The sequence below is a fragment of the Aptenodytes patagonicus genome, chromosome 4 (assembly GCF_965638725.1).
Source record: "Aptenodytes patagonicus chromosome 4, bAptPat1.pri.cur, whole genome shotgun sequence".
Classification (NCBI taxonomy): Eukaryota; Metazoa; Chordata; class Aves; order Sphenisciformes; family Spheniscidae; genus Aptenodytes; species Aptenodytes patagonicus.
The window spans coordinates 79,166,710-79,190,948 of record NC_134952.1 but is presented as its reverse complement, the minus strand read 5'-3'; the positions used below and the strand labels follow the sequence as shown (position 1 = coordinate 79,190,948).

The 24,239-nt window shown below is 36.3% G+C and overlaps 1 protein-coding gene across 10 annotated transcripts in view; it reads left to right on the top strand.

The window, feature by feature from the left end:
• BLTP1 (bridge-like lipid transfer protein family member 1) overlaps positions 1–24,239 on the top strand; it is a 129,459-nt gene that overhangs the window by 26,081 nt on the left and 79,139 nt on the right. For all 10 annotated transcript variants that reach the window (XM_076337269.1, XM_076337275.1, XM_076337270.1 and 7 more), the window contains exons 9-23: positions 1,250–1,329; positions 2,595–2,745; positions 4,636–4,792; positions 5,601–5,679; positions 6,474–6,565; positions 7,460–7,577; positions 8,688–8,843; positions 9,840–9,937; positions 10,978–11,156; positions 11,309–11,415; positions 13,504–13,712; positions 16,825–17,052; positions 17,630–17,767; positions 21,011–21,187; positions 23,578–23,706. In XM_076337269.1, the coding sequence (XP_076193384.1) occupies positions 1,250–1,329; positions 2,595–2,745; positions 4,636–4,792; positions 5,601–5,679; positions 6,474–6,565; positions 7,460–7,577; positions 8,688–8,843; positions 9,840–9,937; positions 10,978–11,156; positions 11,309–11,415; positions 13,504–13,712; positions 16,825–17,052; positions 17,630–17,767; positions 21,011–21,187; positions 23,578–23,706 (2,098 nt within the window). The remainder of the gene's footprint in view (positions 1–1,249; positions 1,330–2,594; positions 2,746–4,635; positions 4,793–5,600; positions 5,680–6,473; positions 6,566–7,459; positions 7,578–8,687; positions 8,844–9,839; positions 9,938–10,977; positions 11,157–11,308; positions 11,416–13,503; positions 13,713–16,824; positions 17,053–17,629; positions 17,768–21,010; positions 21,188–23,577; positions 23,707–24,239) is intronic.

Genomic DNA, 24,239 nt, shown 5'->3' with positions numbered 1-24,239 from the left:
AGACCGTGTATTTCTGTCATTGGAGTTTTCTTTTTCTTGTTAAGAAATGACAACTTATAAAAGTGGCTGAAAAGTGGCAAAAACATCTTTTGCAGTAAAAATAGAACTTTCACATTATAATGTTGTTATTACTGTAAAAGGTAATATTATGTAAATCAGCATGTAACACTGTAAGAAAGGGATTGTAATATACCAATATAATAGTGTTAGGAGAAGTGTTTCGTGTATTAGTTTTATCACTTAGATCCTTTTATATTGAGGGAAATGTTCTTGAGGAAGAACAGCTTTTTTTTTTGCCCTTTTTTTTTTTTTTAAACTAATGGTCTAATTACTGAAGATGTCTTGTCCCTTTGGTTTAGAGTGCTATTTTAGTGAGAAAACAATTAGCAGGTGAAAGAACGATATAGGACAAGGAGAAAGGAACTCCTAATGGAATGAAACATTGAAAGTAAAACTATGGTAGTTGGTTACAATACCTGAGAAATGTCTTTGTGGAGAGGAACCTGGTATCTTCATGCTTGAGTTAACTAAACCTTAAGTTACTTTATAATAATAATGATAATCATTACAATAATAACATAACGATCAAGTATTTTTTTGCAAATCGGAGTAGACATAGCCTGGCAATATGACAGCTGCCTTTTTGATAGGAGACTTCAGATAGACTTGAATATTCACGGTGTTTATTTTCAGGAGCTCATTTAGTCTGAGGTAGCAGATAGACCAGGAATCACAGTGTGCTGGGGAGGGAAAGAGAGGAACTGAAGTTATAACCTGCACTTCAAATTTAACTTAACAAACAGCTGCATTTGGACAGACTGTGGTGTGGCCCGGGCACTTCTGTCTATTCCGTCCACCCTTCTGGTAATGTGACAAGACCGATGCCTGGTAGATAAGGTAGCGTGTGGCTCTTGCCGGCAGCCTGCAGTCAGGCTGCCGGCAAGAGCAGTATAGGCGCATGGAACTGGTGTCTTGGGATCACATCAAACTTGAGTCTTGCCCACAAAATCTTCCTGGTCAGGTACCACATAACATTGTATCTCCACTGTTGGCTTGCTTGATACAGACAGCAGTTTTATTGATGATTCCGTGGTTAAATATGTACTACTTAGAAGCTACAAGTGAGCCTGACCTATGTAATCTCTTCTATTATGCTTAATATGTTGCATTTAAAATTACTTGAATTCATAAAGATTTATCTGAGCGCATTGCTTTTTAATCTTTATCTTTGCACTTTTTTCCATTACAGACCACCGAGGCTGATGGGTGAAGGTTTTGTTGTAATGCAGTCCAATGATGTTGATATCTATTACTATATGGATGAACCAGGTACCTTCTGTTAAATACAAAGATAAAATTTTAAGGGATTTGAAGGCTGTTTGTTTATTTAATTGTCTGGATTTGCTAGACAACTCCCCCCCCCCCCCCCCTTCATGCTGAAAATTCTTTATGCTGAAAGAGTTAGTGTAATGTTTTGGAGCCCATAAAAGCGTTCATACATATGCTTATGAATGTTTATAAGTTCATAAGTTATTTTTTCTGCAAATGAAAAAAAAATTCCACTGAAACAAATGGGAGAGAGTTCACGTTTCATATTTAGAAGGGCGTGAAATTTTGAGCTGCATTCTTTTTAATGGTTGTTGTTGGCTTCTAGACTGTTTCATGTAAGAGGCCTGGGGAATTCCATAGATGAGATAACTGTACACGTAGAACTAATGTTTTTATCAGTGAATAGTTTTATAAAGATGTAGGTACTCTGTCAGCAGTGCCTTCCGCAAGTGTATATGCAATACAGAAGCAAATAATCTTGATATTTATTCTTGAAACAAATGATGTTTTAAGCTGTAAACTTAAATGATGCAGGTTTCCAAAAGTACTTCAGGAGTGGGGACAACTTATAGTCAATACCTACTGGGGTTTTTGGGAAGTTTATTTGATGCATCGATTTCTGAATATTGCGGTGTCTGTCTTCTTCATTTTAAATCCAGTGCGTTATATTACCACTTCATTTTGCTGGAGTTTTTTTGGTTTGCAAAAGCTTTTGCTCTGACTCCACTTAAAGTATTGCCTGAATCTTGAACAAAGGTAACACGTGCAATAATGATGTATACTGGTGTAGGATAGGTGGCAATTTTGGATCGTTGCTGAATGACTGCTTGAATTTTTACTGGTAACCCCGGGTCTACTGTACTAAGTCTTCCTTTTTTATTTGCTTGCATTGTCTGTAGGAATGATTTTAACTTAATCTTACTTGTTTCAAAACTTGGTTTTGTAAGTAGGATTCGGAACTGAATGCGGATGCATGAAAGCCTGTATTGGTAAAAAGCATAGTTAAGAGATAAAACTGCTGTGTATGTCAGCATTTGACTGACATCAGTGAGCAGCGCTTCAGAAAATCCTGAGAATTTTTGGTCATATTCTTGCCCTTCCCGTGGGAGTCTGCACTGAATTGTGGCTTGATATTTACGTACTGTAGTGGTCTCAAATAAAACTGACATCAGGACGCTTGAATTGTCTTGTGCTTAGTAAACATTTTTCATGCTAATTTGAAGCAGCTTCCTTTAATAATCTGTTTATTATATTATGTAATATAGGTCTTGTACCAGAGGAGACGGAGGAAAGTAATGACGGAGAAGCGAACAACGAAGACAGCAAATTACAGGATCTGCCACCATGTTGGGGTTTGGACATTGTTTGTGGAAAAGGAACAGACTTCAACTATGGACCTTGGGCTGATAGGCAGAGGTATTATCATGATTTACATCTTCAGTCTTAATCTTTAATATCTGTTATTATTGAGGAAACATTCTAAAGTTTCCAGTGTGCGATTGCTCAGACTTCTAATTTGTATGAGCTAGGCTAGGCAGTCTAAAGGAAGAGTCCTGCCACGATGGTTTAAGATTAGTAAATTCATTGTTGTTTATCATGTTGGCCTTCCAAAGTCAGGATCACGCAGTGAATTTTTATTATTAAATTAATAAACTATGTTCCTATTTTTGTGAACAAAGTAGTTTTGCTATTTATGAAGTGTTACATACCTAAGGGTTTAACCTTTTAATTGGTTACCTTTTAGACTTGTCATGCTCTTATTAGCTCATGGATGGGAATACACTGCATATTCATGAGAAAATTTTATGGAAGTACAAATCTGGCTATGAAAATAATGAGGGGGGAATCATTTATCCCTGCTTAGGAGAATCAACCGCTTGACGTGGTCTCCAGAGTATTATCTAGATATTTTAGTGACAAAATATTAGGCCAGAGCTCTACTACTATTCTTCACTTAGCCCTCGATGTTTTGCGCACGAGTATTTCTGGTGGAGACAATAGGATTGTTTAGAGAGTAAAGGACTATTAAGTAAAAGTGGCATAATCAGTGCTTTCCCTCTTTCCCCCTATTAATTACAGATAGATACTTCTCTTGGCCTCCATTAATTCTCCTGTGAAACTATTATGATTAACTGTCTCTTAGGAGTGTGAGGATGGCAGACCAAAGAGTAGTCATTAGATATGACAGTGTCTAAGAGAATTTAAGAGAAAATGCCAATTTCCAGAACAGTGCTTTGCTAGGAACATGAAGTCAGTGAATCATTAATGATATTTTTAATACTACCGAGAAAGCTCGCTCTATGATGGTATGTTTTCTATAATTTTAACTGGCTAGGCAGAAGGCAGTTCGGTGCCTATTCAGAGTGCGTAGAGTTCATAGATACATACCTGGGAACACTTTCGCATTGTGCCATGGATAGAAGATAGAATTTTGGAAAGTGCCTGAACGTTTTAGAAGCACAGATCTGTAGGAGTTCTGTGGACTTTGTACTCTCAATTCATATAAGGGCTTCTACAAATACTGATCTTGCATCATGCAATAAAATCTTGGGTTTCCCCAGGGTTTTGACAGTGTGTATTGTGTGGTGTTTGTGGGGGTTTTGTTGTTGGTTTTTCTGGCTTGGGGTTTGGTTGGGTTTTTTGTTGGTTTTTTTTTAAACATTCAAGCTGCTATAGTGGTCAGGTGCTGGGTGCAGGAAACTGCTACCCCCCTTCAAGACTTACTTCCACCCCCTCGAGACCTATATAAGCTATGCTGTCTGTGCTTCGTCGCTGTGGCTTTCCTTTCGTGTGGTTGCATGTTCAGATATAAGTCTGCAGAAATGTAGGCTTCATTTTACTCCCATTCTGAGGTCCTAAAGTTTTGTATTTTGTTTATTTCTGGGCATTACATCTATTATTTATGCACAAACCGAAGCATAAACAGGTTACTTCCTGCTATGATTTTGTAGCAGATTTGTAAACCAAAGATTGGGAATAAGAAGAAAAACATAGCTTGTTTGCCATCTGAATTAAAATGTTTTTGTTCTAAATCATCTATGGTTTGTCCATTTATGGCTTTTATCCAAAAGTCACTTCTTGTCATTGAAACTTTTGGAGATTTCAGGGATGAGTTGGAAGGCTCCCATGATGAAGACTTTAAAACCAACATTCTTTTTTATCGCATGCAGTGGTTGTCTAAAGATTCAGCTGACTGGAGAATAATTAAGTGAACCAAATAGATGCATAAATATGTATAAATACATATCTGTTTCTTCTGTGAATGAAAACAACACTTTTTTTTTTTTTTTCCTTCTTCCCCACTAGGGATTGCTTGTGGAAGTTTTTCTTCCCACCAGACTACCAAGTTATGAAAGTCTCAGAAATTGCTCAGCCTGGGAAACCAAGACAGATTCTTGCTTTTGAACTGCGGATGAATATTATTGCAGATGCCACCATTGATTTACTTTTTACCAAAAATAGGGTAAATAACGAAAACTTATCTAGAAAATAACTTGTCTACTGTGATTACACTGTGCTTTTTGGTTTTGCATATTTTTACTTGTCTCAGGTGTTTATTACAGAACTATGGTTTTAAAAGCTAGGCGATTTTTGTTTTAGTCTTCCATAATTATGAGCAAACCCTTCAAAGAGAAATACTGGCTGAGAGGCATTAATATTTGTTGGCTTAGTTTCTTTTAAGCCTTAAAGCTACATCTTAAACCATGCCAGCTCTTACAGTCTTGGGAATTCATGATCTGGACATTTCCTGTGCAATCTTCCATTATGATGAAGCTCACCATGATGAAAAGATAATGTCTTCTGATGTTGGGTGAATGTCTAATATTACAGGAGAGGTGATAGTGGGGGGAACAAAAGATGTGTATGTGTAGGGGTTTGGATTTTTCTTTCCCCTGTTGCTGCTCTTATAAATGGGATATAGCATGACTTCATTGTACACCTGTTTTCTTCTTTTTTTTTTGTGACTGAAAGGGTTAGAAAGTGTAGTGTTAGAACTACATATTCATCTGCCGTCTCAGGCCTTGGATCAGATGTGTACGCTGTTTCTATTAGTGGACCTAAGTGAGCATTTGTTAAGCCTAAAAATGGTGTTCTTTGGTATCAGTGCACATAGGTAGTTCATTAGCAATTTTTCTGAAGGCAGGAAAGACTTCAGTCATCAGGTGCCTTAATCTAGGTGTGGGTATTGATAGCCAGAGGTATAAAGGACACAGGTTGATGCGGCGAGCCTAGAAATAATGTTTGGACTTTTTTCCTTTCTTGCAATACAGGAAACTAATGCTGTACATGTAAATGTTGGTGCAGGATCATATTTGGAAATAAATATTCCCATGACAGTAGGCGAAAATGGTGAGTTAAGGCTAAGCTTAATTTGTTTTCCTAATGTTTTTCCTGAACAGTTTTCTTAATTCCTATGTGTGTGAGTGTCTTGCAGTGTTTTTCCTTTGTGACTATGAGATGTATATTCTTATGTATTTCCTTGTACACTTCATTGCAAGATATTAAAGCATGTACGTCTTTAAATAGTTAAATTACCTCCATGTTTTGTTTGGGTTAGGAAACACAAATTCCTTAACTACTAGACAGTGTATCATTTAACTGTATGTGTATGGAAGCAGATTACAGATACATTGTCAACTCAAAGCAGGAAGCCTTCTTCAGTAGGATTAGTGTGGTAATTGAATCATACTGAGAAATGCGTTATGAAAACTAATTTAATCGTAGTTTATTTAAACAAAACAAACCCCAAAATCCAAGGTGAAGTGGAGATAAATGTAAAGTTACGGGTATGTTCCTTGCATTTACTCATCTTGTTGGCTGGTTTGAGGCCCTTTGCTAAATTGTTTGTTCTCTTGATTCTTGCTGACATATTTGAGTTCTGTTCTGCAACTTAAACCAAGATCTCCAGAACCTGAGCATTTCCAGACCCAGCAAGAAGACTTTTGTCATCTCTCCTACATGAAGGCAGAACACATTAAGCTCTTCGTTGACGAACAGTAGAAGACAGAATTATTATAGTACTAATTTCCATCATGATATTTCTTGATTGTTAGCAGACTGCTGAAATCACTGATGAATGTTATTTAAATATTTGTGTAACTCTTATGTCTGAATGATTATGTTTTATATCTTTTGTTTGCTAGGCTATTCACCCACAATTAAAGGGCAGCTTCTACATGTTGACGCCACCAGCAGCATGCAGTACCGGACTCTCTTAGAAGCTGAAATGCTAGCTGTAAGTTTGCATTAACAAGCACAAAGCTTCAGTCTCTAGAGGATTTTTAATAAAGAACATGTTTATTTGTCTGTGGAGAGCGGTTCTTTAGCTTCCTAAACAGTACAGAAATATGCCTTTTGAATGTATTTTGCAAGACCTTAATATGTAAGGAACTTATATATATATACACACATGATTATGCATGTGTGTAACTTGCAGTGACTAACATAATTTATATACCAAGTTATATGTGTTTTGAAAGCAGCGGGGGGATTGGAGCACCATTTACGAATCTTGCCTCGTTTACTATGTAGCCATGTGTTCATACAGGCTTTACCTTAATAAATGATGACACTTGCTAGCTGTGCTACAGAATGTGTGTGCATAAGTACTTAAAAGTACTTCAGAGCGCTTAAACTACTTGAGACAGATTTACTACTGCATTGTTCTTTTGTTTGCCTAGTATTTCACTTTTGCAGTACTGTAATTCTGTAGATTACCTTTCTCACTGGTTTTTAAATGACCTTATTAGAGTGATGTTTTTAATTTGAGCGTCATATCAGTGGTTGAAAAATACTGTATTCTGAGGGATTTTATCTTTAGTGTATTGTGAAAAGTGATGCTTTCAATGAAAATTTTGGTTTATAAATTGCTTGGTACGTCTACTGCAACAGATGTATCAGAAGTTTGTAGTATACCTTTCCAAATAAATGAATACACTAACACTTGACCTTCAAACACAGAAAGAGAGAGAGATTAAATTATTAAGGAACTGGAGAGGCCTTCTGTTCATCCCAGCAGGAAAACAGTTTTAATTATTCAGCAGAGTACATATGTGAAAACTGCTGAGCTACAGGGTCAAGCCTTGTCACCTTTTCAAGAAATCCTGATGCTTTAATATCTTGTTCACAGTTTCACATTAATGCCAGCTATCCCCGGATATGGAACATGCCACAGACATGGCAATGCGAACTTGAGGTTTATAAAGCGACCTATCATTTTATCTTTGCTCAGAAAAGCTTCTTTACAGGTAACTTCTTTACTGAATAAGTTACGTATCAAATTAAATATTCTTTCTTTAGAATTTCTTTTCAAATTTTGCAAAGGTGTACAAGGTCAGGTACTCTGGTTTCACATATTCAGGACAACAAATTGTTTCTGAGGACAAAGTTCCTGATGTTTTCTGTTGCCTATAAGCGTCTAAGTACATGATATTCCTGTATTTGAGTTGGAGATACCAAATAATTAAATTTTCTAACATCTAAAATAATTTGATCTGCAGTTATGTTAAGTGATCTTAAATTTCAGATTAACTTATTTCTACCAGAGCTATTGATTTGTTTAATATTTGTCACCTAGGATGTTGATTCCTCTGATAATCTCTTTCTTTGGCTGACTGATTTTCAGCTACTTAGGCTTTAGGTCGTGTCCCTGTGGCTGACAGATGATGAAAGTAATTTGTTCCTTAGGATTTTGGCTGTGAGGAAGAATACACGCACACAAGGCAGTACAATGTGATAGAGCATCACCAAACTGTTGCTGAATGCTCCAGCTGCAGTAATGGAAAGAATATAGCCCCATCAATGTAGCACTGCCTGGGCTAATTAGCCCTGCTGGGAGGAAGGATTAATTAGTGCAGGCATAGTGCCATGCTAATAAAGTTATCCTCCTAGTGAGGCGGGAGCCATTATCTGTATACTGCTGCAGTACGCAGCATAGTCTACCAATCTGTTCAGAGCAAACATGAACTTCTACAACAACACTGTTTTGCTGCGTTAGAAAATATTACTAATGTACACATTCAGAATACCAGAGTGGAAAACCAAAGGAAAGCAGTTGGTAATCCAGTGCTTTTAGGTCAGTGTGTAACTTTGCTACTGAACAAAACTAAACTAGAAAACTTAAACGTATGGCTTTCCAGCTTAAAAAGCAGGTCAGAAATGGGAGGTGGCTTCACAGCAAGTATTTGTGGAATATCTGCCTGAGAAATGGATACTGTGTATCGTTCTCCTCATTTTCCTTTTTCTGTAAAGGAGCAAATGGTTAAGCTTTACAAATTATGAAAAGCCAAAAACTTAAAAGAAGAAATCTCTCACTTGACTGCTACTAACTTGTCTTTTGTTACTTTATGTGGGTTTAGATTTGATCCAAGACTGGTCCAGTGATAGCGCACCTGATCTCTTTTCATTTGTTCCTTATATGTGGAACTTCAAAGTCATGTTTCATCAATTTGAAATGATTTGGGCAGCAAATCAACACAACTGGATTGACTGTTCCACCAAACAACAAGAAAATGGTGAGATCACTTTTTTTATTTGGAAGAGGAGTACATACTATGAAAAATATGTACAAAATATAGAGTGTTCATATAGAGAGAGTACAAGAGTTATAAAATTTTTACTAGAAAAATGTGTGTTCAGTAATAACTACCCATTTCGCTACTGTTGATGTGCATAAACCATCCTAAAACTGTTTTAAGTTCTAACTTACTTTGTACAAATGCATACCATTTTTGGGGAGAGTGCAGTGCTAGATCATGTTTTAGCCTTCATTTTTCAAGACCCTTTGAATCTTTGATTTAGTACAACAGTTTGCAGAGAGCAACTGTGAGGTCTTGACATATATTCAGTAAGCTAACTGAAAACATTCACTCGGGAATAAATTTTCTGAGTAATGTTGGAAAAATACCATTTGAACTCCATATAACTAGAAATGTCTGTTTCCTGTTCATTTCAGAATAGGATATAATGCTGCTAACTCTAGACAAAACTAAGAGGTACACTTAAGAAAGCCAAAACTTTGTTTAATGTGCAATTTGGTGTATGTGCATTTCAGTGGTCTACACTGTAGTAGAATCTTACAATTTCAATGTAGAAAGAGGATGGTGGATTAAAAATCTCACAGTTGTGTTCTAGTTAAAAATAAGGCTCGCTACTTCATCAGAAGCCTGAGGAACTTTCAATGTGTGTTTCTTGTCCAAAAACTGGTGTGTGAAGCAGTAAAGTAAGTCATAAGATATTAGTTACAGTTGTTTTTATTGTCTGCTTGCAATTTCATTGTGCTAAGTACAGTGTCTTTCTGTAAAGGACAAGCTGTGGAAAGTAAATACTTTCAGAATAATTTAGTACAAAGTACTCTAAATACACAGTAGTTAAAATGGCAATGTCCTACGTCATGAGTTCTTGAATATCTTTTCATTGTTTTTACCTGTATGTTTGATAATTTGTCTGAGAACAAAATAGGGAGTAATTTTGACAGATTTTTTTTGTTTGTTTTTCCTCTTCTCTCCCAGTTTATCTAGCAGCTTGTGGAGAAACATTGAACATTGTTTTCTCTCTGCCTTTCACTGACTTTGTTCCAACCACATGTAATACTAGATTCTCTTTAAGGGTAAGTTCTTCCCCCCTCACCTCTCACATCTTCTAAATGTGAGATAGTTTCCCTACATTTCTTCTTCAGTCAGGAAATTTTGAATAAACTCCTTCCTGAAAGAAAAGTACTCTTTTTCGCTTCTGGTTCTTAGAATTTTTCTTTAAGTAACCCAGAGGTAAATGGTTTCTGTTGCTTATATGAAGCATCCAATCATAGGACGTTTAATTTATATAGACATACATACAGACACAAAAAAATAAAAATATATTTAAAAAATATATATACACATATGCTTCATACATACATACACACATTCAGTGTGTATATTTACTATATATACTTAGACTGTGTGTGTCTATGTAAGTGTTTTATCACTTGGAAGTCTGTTCCAATTTATTTACAAAATGTGAAAATCTAATGCAAGTTCAAAGATAAAAATCAAATACTGGAATGGGTACCCCAAACCATTTTAGAAAGCGATCTTCCAGATATTTAAGAGTTTCTGTAGAATAAGTAATTATGATAAAGTGTTTTTAACAGATGCAGCTAATTCTTTGAAAGACTGTACTACTTGTCTTCCGTAAAATAGAAGCAGTCTACTGCTACTAAAAATAAAAAAATAGCTGACGGTGATGTTGGTAATTTTGTATAATTTGATAGCAAAGCAAGCAATGTTGTATCTAACTTTTTTTAAAAAAAGCATGGTTTAGTTGAGATGTAGGGTAGCCTTGGGCCAGTCACTTAATTTTTGCAGTATGGCTTGGACAACGGAAGAACTGGAATCGTTAAAAGCCGTGCCCCTGTGTTTTACAGATTGCTATGGTGTGTTGTTATGTGCAAGTTACTGGACTTGTAACTGTTCAGAACTACAGAGCTCTTGGGATTGGACTAGAAATTGGTGGGAGCTGTGGTCAGCAATCACATGTGAAGACTGAGGTTTCTTGCCTCACTTTGCCCGTAAAGTGAAGATGATGGCGCATATGAACATGCGAATAGCATGAGCATTATGCATAAAGTGAATGTAAATTAACTTTTCTGTTACTAATGTTTGATTTTAGGGAGAAGATGTTGATCTTCATTTGTATCTACCAGATTGTCATCCGAGTAAATATTCCCTTTTTATGTTGGTGAAAGATTGTCAGCCTAATAAAATAAGTCCTGAATCTTGTATTTCTGCTGAATGTCAAAGTGGTCAGAAAACAGGCAAACCCAAATGGAGGAACATTACTCAAGAAGAGTGAGTTTTATTGTGATATATATTTATGTCTTTATATTGGCTCTTCACGTTTACTTATTTTGTTTGTGGTGAAAGCAACCTCATATGTTAATGGAAAATATTTAATGAAACTATTGTACTTCAAATAAAAGTGTGATGTTTCTTTTTGAAAGGGCTGGATGGGTTGAATGCTGGACAGTCCCAAGCGTTGTGTTTACAATTGACTACTCATGGCACCCAATTTATCCTCAAAAGGCAGATGAGCAGTTAAAACAATCCTGTAAGTGTCGCTACTTTTTTTTCTTGTTAGCATGTTTCATTTCAGGAACTGCTATGACTTTGTTGGATCAAACTGCTTACATTTGCAGAAACGAATTTTGAACTGAACTACTATTTTATGTCACGTGGGAGAATGCTAATATTTAGAATGCACCAGGTTTGATTTAAAAACTGACAACATCTTGCGATGCAAAATTTCAGAAAGTGTCCCGGTTCCCTGTGTAAAAAGAGGATACTGTCTGTAGTTCATTTCTCCTTGTCCTTAACAAAGTGGATCTCTTAAATGGGTTGTTGCATAACATGAAATATCACTTGGCATATTAAATATGAAGTACGATATTTTTGGCAGTATCATGTTGTTTAGCCTTTCTAAGCTTTTTTCCTTTGAATGTTGTGGTGATGTCTTACGATTTACATGTTTAAATACACTATATATGAGATGTAATAACATTGTCTTTTATGGATATGAAGCTGAGATTTCATTGTAGCTAGCACTGTTGAAGTAAACCACAGCCATCAGATACGAGTGTTAGACTGGTCAGTGTAACGCTAATTTCTAAATGAGAATTTTTAAATTTTAAATGTCTAAACAATATTTCTAAATAAGAAATATTCTGTAAGTATGTGCTTGCAAGAAAAGTTATAAAATACTTAAACGCACAGATAAAAGTAAGTTTATTTTAAATGCAGAGGGAGGTATGCAGGAAGTTATGGGGTTACATAAAAGTCTTTCAGGTTGAGATGGTGGAAGCAGAACCGATGAAGGAGAGGTATTAGAAGAATAATGAGGGCTAATTTGAATGGGCCTCAATCAGCAGGTATTAGAAAACATGTTGGATAGGGTTTTTAGGGTTTGAGTTCCAACAATTCAAACCTAAAAAAACTCAAATTTTAGAGGACGAAGCAGAAAAAGTAAGATTCATCTTGCAGATGTTCATTAAGTGCTCTTGTGAGACTCTGTCACCTTGTGTCAAATTTGCATACTTCAAATTTGAAAACATTTACTCGTAATCGTAGCAATTGAACCTGCATTTGAAAGTTTGTACATGTACAGGTAATTTCATCTGCAGCTTCCTTCAGTGAATAATCCACCACAGTCCAGCTCACTTCTAATCTGTAATGCTGGTAGAATGTGTTTGTTACAGTAGCAACATCTGTATTTTCTTTTGAGTCGATCGATAGAACTCTCTAAGTCTCTGAGAAACAAATATGTTGCATAACAACAGATGCAGCTTCCAAAAAAGCGGTCATCTCACTGCGGCATTTAGCTAATTTATAACACATAATATAATGCAAGCACTGAGCAAGCATTGTAGACAATAATGGTAAGTTAAAGCCTTGAAGGTTTGCTGGCTACAGGTGTATATTCACTGTAGTTCTGTATGTGCCGGTTCTTCCAGTTAAACTGGTACCTGAAATCTTATTCCATCTGGAGCATCGATTTTATATGGTTTTCCCATAGAGTTCTGTGCTTCCCAGCAATCACTTTACATCCCCAAAGCACTTCCAGTTACTTCCTTCTCGTCGCCTTTCCTCACTTAAAAAAGACAAAGCACTTTCTTCTCCCTAACTCCAAATAAAAAGAAGGGGTAGGAAATAAGATTTGAATTTCCAAACTGTTTTGTGACTAGAGTAATTGAGTTGTTTGAGAGGGATTTTTGGCCTACAGAGCTACCGGTTCAGAATAGGTTTTTAATATAACTTTTGCAATTTTCCTGTTTATTCACTTTTGTTTATTCTGCAATAGCTGTGTGGTTGTGGGAAATCTGCTACGCTGAAATGAAAGCATGTCTTTGTTTAACTTAAAAAGCAAGATAAATAAATTGAATTTTTTTTCAGAACTTGAAGGATTGATTTTCTCATGAGTAATTAACATTGACTACAATATTCTATATTTTCCTGTCCTCCCATAGTTACTAGATACGAGAAACCAGTTCTGTAGCATAGACATATTAATGTAATTATACAGTCCAAATTAGAAAGCTGCAAAAAGTTGTATATTTAATGTACATTCATATTTGCAGAATTTTGTCCGTCAGAAGCCTAACTTGGAACCAAAATCTGTTTTCTTCTTTATTTTGCTCCAAAGTGTCAGAAATGGAAGAAACAATGTTATCTGTGCTAAGGCCATCGCAGAAAACAGCCGACAGTGTGATTTCATCTCCCACAGCATCAACCCGCCTTCCCCTTGACCCCTCAGAGCTGCCTCCGGATAAGCTCCATGTGGAACTGGAACTCTCCCCAGATTCCCAGATAACCCTGTATGGACCCCTGCTCAAAGCCTTTCTGTCCATAAAGGTAGGCATAGGAACACAACTCATAAAAAATTTACGGATGGCCACATGTAGGAAAGGGAAATAACTCGTTCGAAATGGAAAATCAGAATTCCGCAGAATACATGAATTTAGATGAAAACTTCTTGTAAGTACTAGTTTGGAATGACTTCGTTTGGTGATATGGCATGGCTGGGATGAATTCAGTTGGCATAGGCTTATGAAAAGACTTCCAATAGATATACGTAGACCCACATCATCATAATTTTCCTTTCAAGGAATAGTATATGCTTTGGACTTCATGTGCAGAAAATTTCTTTGTTGACTTTTGTAGTAGTAAAAAAAAAAAAAAATCCATGATTATGACTAGGGCTTATATTAACAACCACTTTCATGCAAAGATATGTCAGAACCCATGCTTTTAGTGCATTTTAAGTTCTACAGTGTCCTAATTGTTTGTTTGTTTTTGTTTTAATTAGATTCTGTGAAATTCCTGGAGTTAGGATCGTGGAGGGGAAGGGGGAAGGACATGAGAATAAGTTTAATTTAAAAAGCTACTTCAGTCAATAGTGAAGAAGAACTTTTCATCCTTTTCTTGATGTTAATCTATTATGCTTTAAAATGTTTGGTTGTGTTGCTTATGTTGTGTCCTCTTCCATTACTGATCATCAGGGTAGCTAGAAGAAGTTAATTTTTTCCTACTTCCCTGACCCTGCCTTGTTGTGACAGAAGCAGAGATGATTGAACATGTCGCTTCTATTTGACTAACAGTGAAAGGCTTGGGTTTTGGTTGGTTTTCATGGTGGGGTTTTTTGTTTGGTTTTTTTGTTTGCTTGTTTTAAAGGTCTGTTTTAGCCTACACAGATCTAGGCTAAGGTAATGCTTCTGGAGGCTTTCATTTTGGGTCAGAGGACGAGGAATTTTCTGAAAGAGGTGATCAGTATCAGGATTCATACCGAAACAGTCATTTTCATGAATTTATATAAGGTATTGCATGTAAGCAATGAATAGCAGAAAATGTTAAGTTTTTGTAGAGTATAGGACTTGCGAATATGCTCATTGTTTTTTCATGTTGCCACTAAAGTAAATAGGATTAAAATTAGGCCAGTATTGCGTCTTGAAGACTTCATTTCTTCTGATACAGAGGAAATGCACCCACGTTTGAATTGTTTGAGTTCCTCTTTTGGAGCCCATAAATTCATGAGACGGTTCTCTCTTTCCAAGCAAAGCAGCACTTCTTCAGTGTTCTTGGCCTCTGGAGGTATATGTAAACAGTGCTACGTTAGATACCTTGATTCTATGATGATGATTTAATTTTTTTAGGTGCAGATTTCTCAGATTAAATCTAGCTTTTATCTTCTAAATCTCAAGAGAAAATTTAGATGAATACCTCGATTTTTAAAATGCGCATTTATTGTTCTTTTTAGTATTTTTGCGACTGTGTTTACATCTTTTTGTCCAGCTGTGCTGGCAGCATCTCTTAATAGATTTCTAGGGGTTTTTTTTATGCTTGTTTTCCTGACTTGTGGTTGAATTGTTGTTTTCAGTTTGTTTTCATTGATTTTTTTTAATATATGTGGGAGAGATTCCTGGACATGCGTCGTTAATGCAGTTTTGTTAAGCCTTCTATTCTTGGGAGGTAATTTTTTGGTGTAGTGCACTGTGTTTCTTACTGAAGGGCTTACTGGTTGGGAGTGAATGATTCATAGGTCCTTGCATCCCCAGCAGAAGATACCAGGAGTAAGTTACTGGAGTTCTTAGCACCCTCTGCTGGGTCTGCCTTAAAAACAATATTTCAAGGTCTATCGTAACATCGACTTTTATCATTTCCCTTTGCTAAAAAGCAAAGCGGATTAGCTTTGCTTAACTTTTGAGGGTTTTTTGGTTTGGCCACAGAGCAGTGCTTAATTCATACGTGATAAAACCAAAAATACTTCAGAGACTTAGTACAAGGTGGTAAAATTACATGTCCACAGGAGTCATTATCTCAAGGCCAATAACGAGCCTGCCTTTTCTGCAGACCTTTTTCAAGGACATGGGTACCTTGCAGTTGCTTGTTTTCTTTTCGTTGGACACTTCCTCTTTGCTTGCTTGCACTGCAGACTTGCGCTTACAAAAGAACAAAGATGTTTTGGAAAGCAAATGAGGCACAGAAAAGGGAAGGAGGGGAGCCAGAAACATCGTAAGATTCAAATCTGTTTCAGTTTAATCTGCATTCTAGTATTCATTTGTCTGCATCTCACAAATCACCAGTGGAGTTTCTAATAGTTGGAACATTTCTGTCAACATGAGAGGCTGAGGGACTGAATTACTTTCTAAGAACGAATGAGGGAGCAATGTTTGTGTCTGTGTTGTAACCTCTTTGGTCAGAAAGGATTTTGCTCCACTGAATGCTTAGTCCCCAACATTTCCCACATACTGAATTAACAAGAAAATATAACCTGCATCACTCAGAAAATTATTTTTGAGAGTCTAGCCTTTTTTAAGGGGGGGAAGGAGGTGACAAATTATCAGAAGTCTGATTCTGATGCACTTAATAAATAAAACACAGGAAGCTGACTTTTTTTTTTTTTTAAATTAGTGATGGATTTTCTGTTTCCCAGTAGAATTTGGCAAAGCTACTTTGGTTTTAGATAATTGAGGGGGATTGGCTTAGAAACAAGGTGGGGTTTAGACCCAAGGGGAGAAATATTTATGAACTAATATTTTAGAAGCGTGTTTAAGACTTTGAAATATGCTGATAACAAGTTTCACAATGTTGGATGAGAGTGACTTCCCGCAGGATGTTTTGTGTTCTTACTCTCGAAGTTATCTATCTTTAAAAGCACAAAATCTGTTTAAAATGTCAGTAGTAGTACTTCCAAATAGTTATTTGTATTGCATGCATCTAGAATACTGGTACTTCTCTGAGAACTACTGAGAGCCCTTTCTTTTCCTGCAAAGCACGTGGCCTAAATTTGCTCAGTTAACGTATCCATTTTTCAAAAATATGTATGTTTCTTCAGCTATAGGTTGTAACTGTACCCCTTATTTTAGAGAGGGCTAACATACGGGAAAAGGTTGGATTTGTATTTCATGACATTGCCTATATGTTTTTAATTTGTTTTCCATATGGTCATAACAATTCCTTTTCCTAGGAAAATTATTTTGGGGAAGATGACATGTACACGGATTTTGAAGAAGTTGTTTCAAGCCCTGTTTTGTCACTGTCAACGTCTTCAAGCTCTGGATGGACAGCCGTTGGAGTGGAAAATGACAAAAAAGAAAATGAAAGTTCAGTCAAGCCAGTTCACCCTCTTACTTTACGCCCATGGGATATCACTGTGCTTGTTAATTTGTACAAAGTGCACGGGCGATTACCAGTGGTAAGTACTTTCGAATCTTAAAATACTTTGTTTCATGTAATTTTTTTTTCCTTCTTGTTTCATAATCTGGAGTTAAATTTAACTTCCTGGAACATGAAGTTAGGGTAGTGCTTACTAAAGTGTGTATATTCTCTACTAAAATTGTTACTATCTAAACCAATTTGAGACATGATTTATTTTGCTTATCTGGGAGGCAGAACTGGATGATTTTTTATATGATTTTTATTCAGTGAACTTGATTTGTGTGATAATATTTTTGATTGACCATTATGATTTCTCTGCTAATTAGAAAAACTGTCTTCTAATGGTGCATTCTGCTCTGTGCAGCTGCATTCTGAGGGATCCCCAGGAATTCAGAAAGAATGCAGATAAAAAATTGGGTTCACCCAAATGGGTTTGAATTGCTGTTTATGTAATTGTCAAAAGGTTTTTGAAGTTGCAAAGGCTTCTTTTTGAGTATCCACTTGGAGGAAGATTAGCATATTTCCTGCTCACAGGTTCACTTCTAATCGTACAATTTTCAACCATGTTGTGTATTTTCAGTTTCTGAGACAGATGTGTTTAATTTTTATTTTAGCATTGCAGTCCAGATGGTCCTGAGTGCCCTACAGCTTTCTTGGAAAGGTTGTGTTTTGAGATGAAGAAAGGATTTAGAGAAACAATGCTTCAACTTGTACTGTCTCCAGTGAATTTGTTTCTGAATGACAACTATCAGGTAGTAAGCTGGTTTTTACATGTTTGCTTGTGTGTTTATATTGTGGAAGTTGTGATGATCTTATAATAGAATTCTTCTTTGTTAGGAGCTTTCCTGTTATACATGTACCAGATTTATTAAGGCTTATGAATCGTAAGAGGTATTAAAGAAAAACCTGATGTGTGTTTTTTTTAAAATCTTTATTTCTGTCCAGTTTGCATTTTAGTGAAATGCACAAAAGAAAAGATTGTATTTTCTTAATTTTGCTTAAAATCTTTCTGGAGAAGGTTCTCTAGGAAACAGAGTAATATTCAGACTGGTCTTAGAACCATTGAGTGATCTCTGGTTTGTGCGTGGGGGTTTTCTGTTTGTTTGTTTTGTGTGGTGGTTTGGGTTTTTTATTATTTTTAAACAATTTGATTTTAAAAGATACTGTAAAAACTGACACATGTAAATTTTGTGCAGTGATATGTTCCACGTTTTTAAGCATATAGTTTTAAAACTACACGTGTTAGTAAATAGAATAACTGCATCTTTCACATATTCTCTATGACTTTTATTAGACTAAATCACACAGCTGGATCTGTATCTTATGGTCGAGATATGGTTATGACCTACAGTCTTCCTCTGGTGGGGGACTCATGAGCCATGCTTCAGAAAGTACTTAATGAGACAAAGTTAAATGTTGTTTGTGGCTTGTCAGCTAGCTGTAGACTACTTTGATTTTAGTAAACTTGCAAAAATTGCCCATATGGATGAATTTAGCTCAGTGAGGAGTTCAGGCTGAAATTTGTTAACACAAGACTTGGTCCTGATTCAGTGCAAGTTAGTGAATAGTTGGAGTTCGTATTTTGCTTATGTGCACATTAAAACCACTATGATACTTAGACTGTGCCTTACAGATTATATTGTTTTCAGTCCCTGTGTCCTGAAATACATTTCTGCCAATGGCCTGTATGAAATAAAATTTAAACTATTTTTATCTTATGCACATTCCAGTGTTTGAAAACTGGAATACTGTATAAATGAAGATGCATGTCACCCTATTTTTGTTACTCTTATGTCAGTAAGCTAATGAAAGGAGTTGGTTGATGCTTGTTTAGTCTTTTCCAAATTTGGATCCAGTGTGCACAAGCACAAAAGTACCTTAAGTATAACCACTGACTGTAGACTGACTAATAGATAAAGGAATTGGAAGAAATAATGAACTTGCTCGATGGCAGAAAGTTAAATGACATCTAACGAGGTTCCACGTTAGCCCTCATATTTTTGAGATGTTATTCTGTCGACCTCTGATTAGTAAAGAAGAAATCCCCGATGAGAATGTAGAGTCTAGACATCTTGTTTTTTGGTTGCAACACTGCAATTGTCTTTAGCAGCAATCTGAAGAAAGCGGTGGTGTGAAGTCGCAGGAATTGCAGATGCATAAGCTATATGGGATTAATAGAGCTGTCTTTTGATAGAGCTGTAGAAATTGGATGTACTGACAGCCTGGTGGCAGACAAAATTCCATTTTCTTCATAGCTTTTGTCAGGAGCTATGGATTGCAGGGCTTGTTTTTCAATTGAATGAAGGTGTCAGAAGGTGCAGTTGAAGCTGATGACAATTACACCTGGAACATACAAACCTTTATGTAATGCAAAATTGCATCCTATGAATTTCCAGTTATGTTATCCAAATCTGCTGGAAGGTTTTTCTATATTATTTTTTGTGGTGATTTTGTTGTTGTTGTTTTGTTTATCTTATGAGGAATCCAAACATTTGAATAGCTGCTTATTTAAGAACACAATCTATTTTGTGCACTGAATGAGACCCTTAAATGTTGTTTAAACCTGTAACTTAATTATTGTATTGCAATTCATATGTACAAGAAAGCAGAAATGAGGTTGCAGGCAAAACCTTAAATTTTTGGATTTTGGGGTATTTTATGATTTAATTTCACAACCCTGAGACTTATTGCATGACTTTTTTTCAGTATTCTTACTGTTTAGACTTAGTAATGCTGTGGTTACATATTTTGCCTTAGGTTTTATATGTTCTTTTTGGTTGGATTTATTTTAATTCAGAAACATTAACTCAGACAAATAAGACTTCTGCCTGGGAATTTCTGTTGGTTGAAATGATAAACATGCAGGGTGGCACTTTTTTGAAAATATTGGGAAGAAGGTTTTGATCGGTTAAATGTGTTACTATTACCTAGTGTTTGACTTTGTATTAATTCTTGCTATTTAATGTTGGAAACAATATTTTGGGTTTAAACAAAAAAATTGACCCTTTATTCATATTACGTATCTCAAAAATGCAGTTTGATTCTTCCCAGTTCAACCTTAAAGTGAGAAGTTCATAGTACTAATGTATATAGAAAGGGAATTGTCCCTCTGCCTAGCTGGGCAAGTATCGTTTCTTCATGTTCCCCAGTCATATTGTTTTGAAATATCTTCTGAACAGAGACATAGGTCGTCAGTGATATCAAAAGAGTAGGGCATGTTTTTTCTTCCATTAAGCAACTCCAAAGGGTTTGCTGACAGTGGAAAACAAACCAGGCAAGATAACAAGTTGAAAAAACTGAATAAAAGAGAAGTTTTGCTGTTGACTTGCTGGCTTTGTTCCACAGGTTAAGTCCATGCAGTCACAAGCTTCTAGTGTATGCCTGTGCTGGTTTTATCTTTTCAGTTTCTTCTCTGGCCGGTGGAGTAATATTCTTTTCAAAAGTATTCCGTCTGAATTTTCGTATCTGCGAACAAGTAGCTTTGCTTTAGGTAGCCAAGAAATACTTTGGTGAAAAGTACAACTTAGAGGACAACCTCTGATATTTGTTGCTTGGGTTTAAATTTATTTTTATTATTTTTTTATAATGTGTCAGCTTTCTGATAGTAGCAAACCTTCATAAGTCATGGTTTTTTAACCTCTTGATCACTTCCATTGTTAAACATGCTCTTCCATTCTTTGTTTATATTTTATTGCTGTAATATTTAACAGATGGTGTTTAGATGTCACTGTGTTGGAGTTCACCAAGGGAGGGTTGATGACGGTTGCTAAAATTTAAAACAAACCTGGGTTAGATAAACTTCCCTCTCCCCCTGTAAGATTTGCATATATGTTGTTGCGTGGCTAGTGCTGAGAAGTCTTGGGACTGTCTAGCTGTCAACAGGATTTAAGAGGTGAAGAAGAATGTGTATGAAGTATCTCTGGCTACACAGTTTTTGCACTTTCTGTTGACGTGTTCTTTGCAAATATTAGCTTTACCTTACTTGTCCTTAACAGCGACCTGCAGTGGATGAAGTTCTTCGAGAGGGTCACATCAGCCTGTCAGGTCTGCAGTTACGCGCTCACGCAATGTTTTCAGCGGAAGGTCTGCCTCTTGGAAGTGATACTTTAGAATATGCGTGGCTGATAGATGTGCAGGCTGGAAGTCTTACAGCCAAAGTTACGGCACCACAGGTACCACCTAGAAACTATTCACTTTGAAGTATTACCTTTCTTCTTTCTTGTAAAACTGGCATAGTATGGATTTTGGAAAGCACATGATCTCAGCTGAATTTGGATGCGTCTGTGCCTTAAGTAACCTTAATTTTATAGTTTGAACATCTAACCATTTCTATAAATGGATAGGAGATGCCAAATGAGCCGAATCTGATATTCATCTTAAATGTAGGTATAACAGGGTGGCTAGTGTTACATGAGAATTTGAAGGGATGATGTTAACAGAGCATGAACAAATCAGTAGTGAATACTGTTGTCACTACATGTAAACACTCGTATGTTACATCTGTGTATGTTAATGTACTTTAATACTGATTAGAAAGGCAACCACGGTATCTACATGCATTTAAAGTGCTTTAATTGCAGAGTAAATACTACTTCTCTGTAAATAGAGCAGGTGTTTTGGGATGCCTTCAGCCATAAACCAGGTAACGTGACAAAGAGGAGAAAGGAAAGTCTATTCAAAAGGTTTAAGTATGAGATGACTTAGTTGTTTGTGACTTCTTCTGAGGTTACTTTTATTTTATGGTGCTGACTTCCAGAGATGCACGTTCGTTACCCCTGGGAAGGACAAATGAAGTATCCAGTTGTGCTTGCAGTCTGAAGGGCAATTTGATATCCCTCGGATGTAAGGTTCTTGGAGATATATAGGCATTTGCATGAAGAGATGCTGCCGGCAATAAGGGTATCAAGTTGAGCATCTGGCAAGAATTTAGCTTGCAGATAAAGGTCTGCCTTTCCATAGAAAGCTATGCACAAAGTCACATTCACATTTTAAAGTAGGAGACAAATGAGATAATTTGTGGGAGTGTAGTATGGGCAGGCCTCAGCAGGAGAGTAGCTGGTAGCTCAGTCATGCTGCTCACTGCATAAATTCTGATGCTTGGTCCCACTGGAACATAGTTTGCTTTCACAGTGTTGGATTTTCTTAGGTCAGTCTTAGCACTAACTCCTTTTAGTTTTGCCATTTATGTTACTTTTATTTTTCCAGATACAATAATGGCTCCAAGTATACAATAGGCAGATCACTTTGATTTATTTCTGGTGTGGGCTGCCAGATCTTTAAAAAAGGTTGCTTTGTCAGTGTATTCTGAGACATGAGAAAAGTACATAAATTCTATTTAGTAATTACTGTTTGGTTTATTTATTTGAAGACACTTCTACATCCTCTTATTCCTCTAAAAATTGGCATTATTTCTAGGATTAAACACATATTTCATTAGGAGACTTCTGCAGCAAATAAAATCAAAATAAGGCATACAAGCAATTTCAGTAAATCGAAAGAATAGGCTCCAGATACGTTTTCATGCTACATATACAGACTTTTGTGGCGGTATTTCCCAAAATGCTACCACTGATTTAGATGAGCTGTAGTATTTACTCCACTGCTCTATACTTCAAAATTAAACCCAGTTGATTCAAAGAACTCTAAGGTTAGAGAACATTCCTACATGCTTGGTGCAATTTAAGGATTTTCTTCCCCTACAAAGCCGTTCTCAATTGTGTGCTTCATACAGGATTTTTCTTTTATTTTATTTTTTTGTTGTCAGCACTGCTATGGAGCAGAATTTGAATTTGCTGTTTCAGGGTCATTGGCTTTTTTCCTCCCATAGTGCAATGTATTGCAAGAATTTGTGAAGGGACAACACTAAAGGGAGGAGGAGCGATTTTGTGCAGGACAGTCATACCTATATTAAATTCCAGTTAAATTACTGCTGATTTTAAGTGCCCTTTCCTTTGGCTAGCCAAAGAAAACCCATTTCCTTCTCATAATAGAGACAGACAGTCATGAATCACTTCCCTTATGAATGAGCTAACTATATAAAAATCAACAATAGGCTAATTACTAGGTCCAGTGAGATTCGGCAGTGTTCTGTTTACCCAGTTTCCTCCTATGCTTTCTAAATGTAACTTTGTTACTTATATACAAGGAAGTCTGACATTTAAATCATGAATGGTAATAGAGTATTTCGAGGTTGTTTTTTTGAGGTAATATAAGGGGTGCTCTGTCTTTACAATGAAATTCTCAGTTGACCGTAATAGCAAAAGCTGTTTCCTTATATTAAGAAATAATTTAGAAAATTATTTAATGTCACAGAGTTATCCATGAAAAACTACAGACTTGTATGTTGTGGCACACACAAAAGTAAAAACCAATCTTGAGCAACAGGAAATAGACTATGTGTAAGCAAGGTAGTGCAGCCAGAATGTTACGGTGGGGTCTTTTGTTTGTTTTTACTCCTGCTCACCTCCCAGCCTTTGGTGATGTTCTTGCAGTACTCTTGTCTACTAGTAAGTACGCAAAATGAACTTTTGGTATATGACAACGTGGTGTTATTTGCTTACAGCTTGCGTGTCTTCTGGAATGGGGGCAGACCTTTGTATTTCATGTGGTGTGCCGGGAGTTTGAACTGGAAAGGCCAAAATCTGTAATAATATGCCAGCATGGAATTGATCGTCGTTTTTGTGACTCTAAGGTAACCTTTCATCCGTCTTAATTGCTTGCTATATTTGCACAGGTTCTTTGGAACAGTTTAGAAATCCAGCCTTAAAGTTATCAAGACACACACAAGGAGTATATAGTCAGATTGGATGTTCCCTTTGATAAATTATAGCTAATTGTGTTTTAGAAGGAAAAGCGATTCTCTCTGGATTTTCCTGTGGATATGCACAATGTTTTTGTACTCTATGAATTATTTTGAGAAACGGTATCCACAGAAGTCATGCCTAGTTTCTTACCTCTGCTGTGACAGTTAAGAGCCGAAGGGCATACTCCAGTGTCCCATAAGAGACAAAGGCCATACTTGCCCTTGTGCTCCTGGCACATTTCCATGGTACTTTTTCATCCCATATCCTCTGTTGATGAAACAGTGCTTTGGTGGGAGACTTAAGCTGACAGCTTATAGCTTCCATGCACCTTTTTTAATTTTTTTTTTTTTTTTAAAACATGGGACTCTTACTTAACCATCATGTCATTGTGGATTCTACTTTTGGTGCTTGTCTCTTGGAA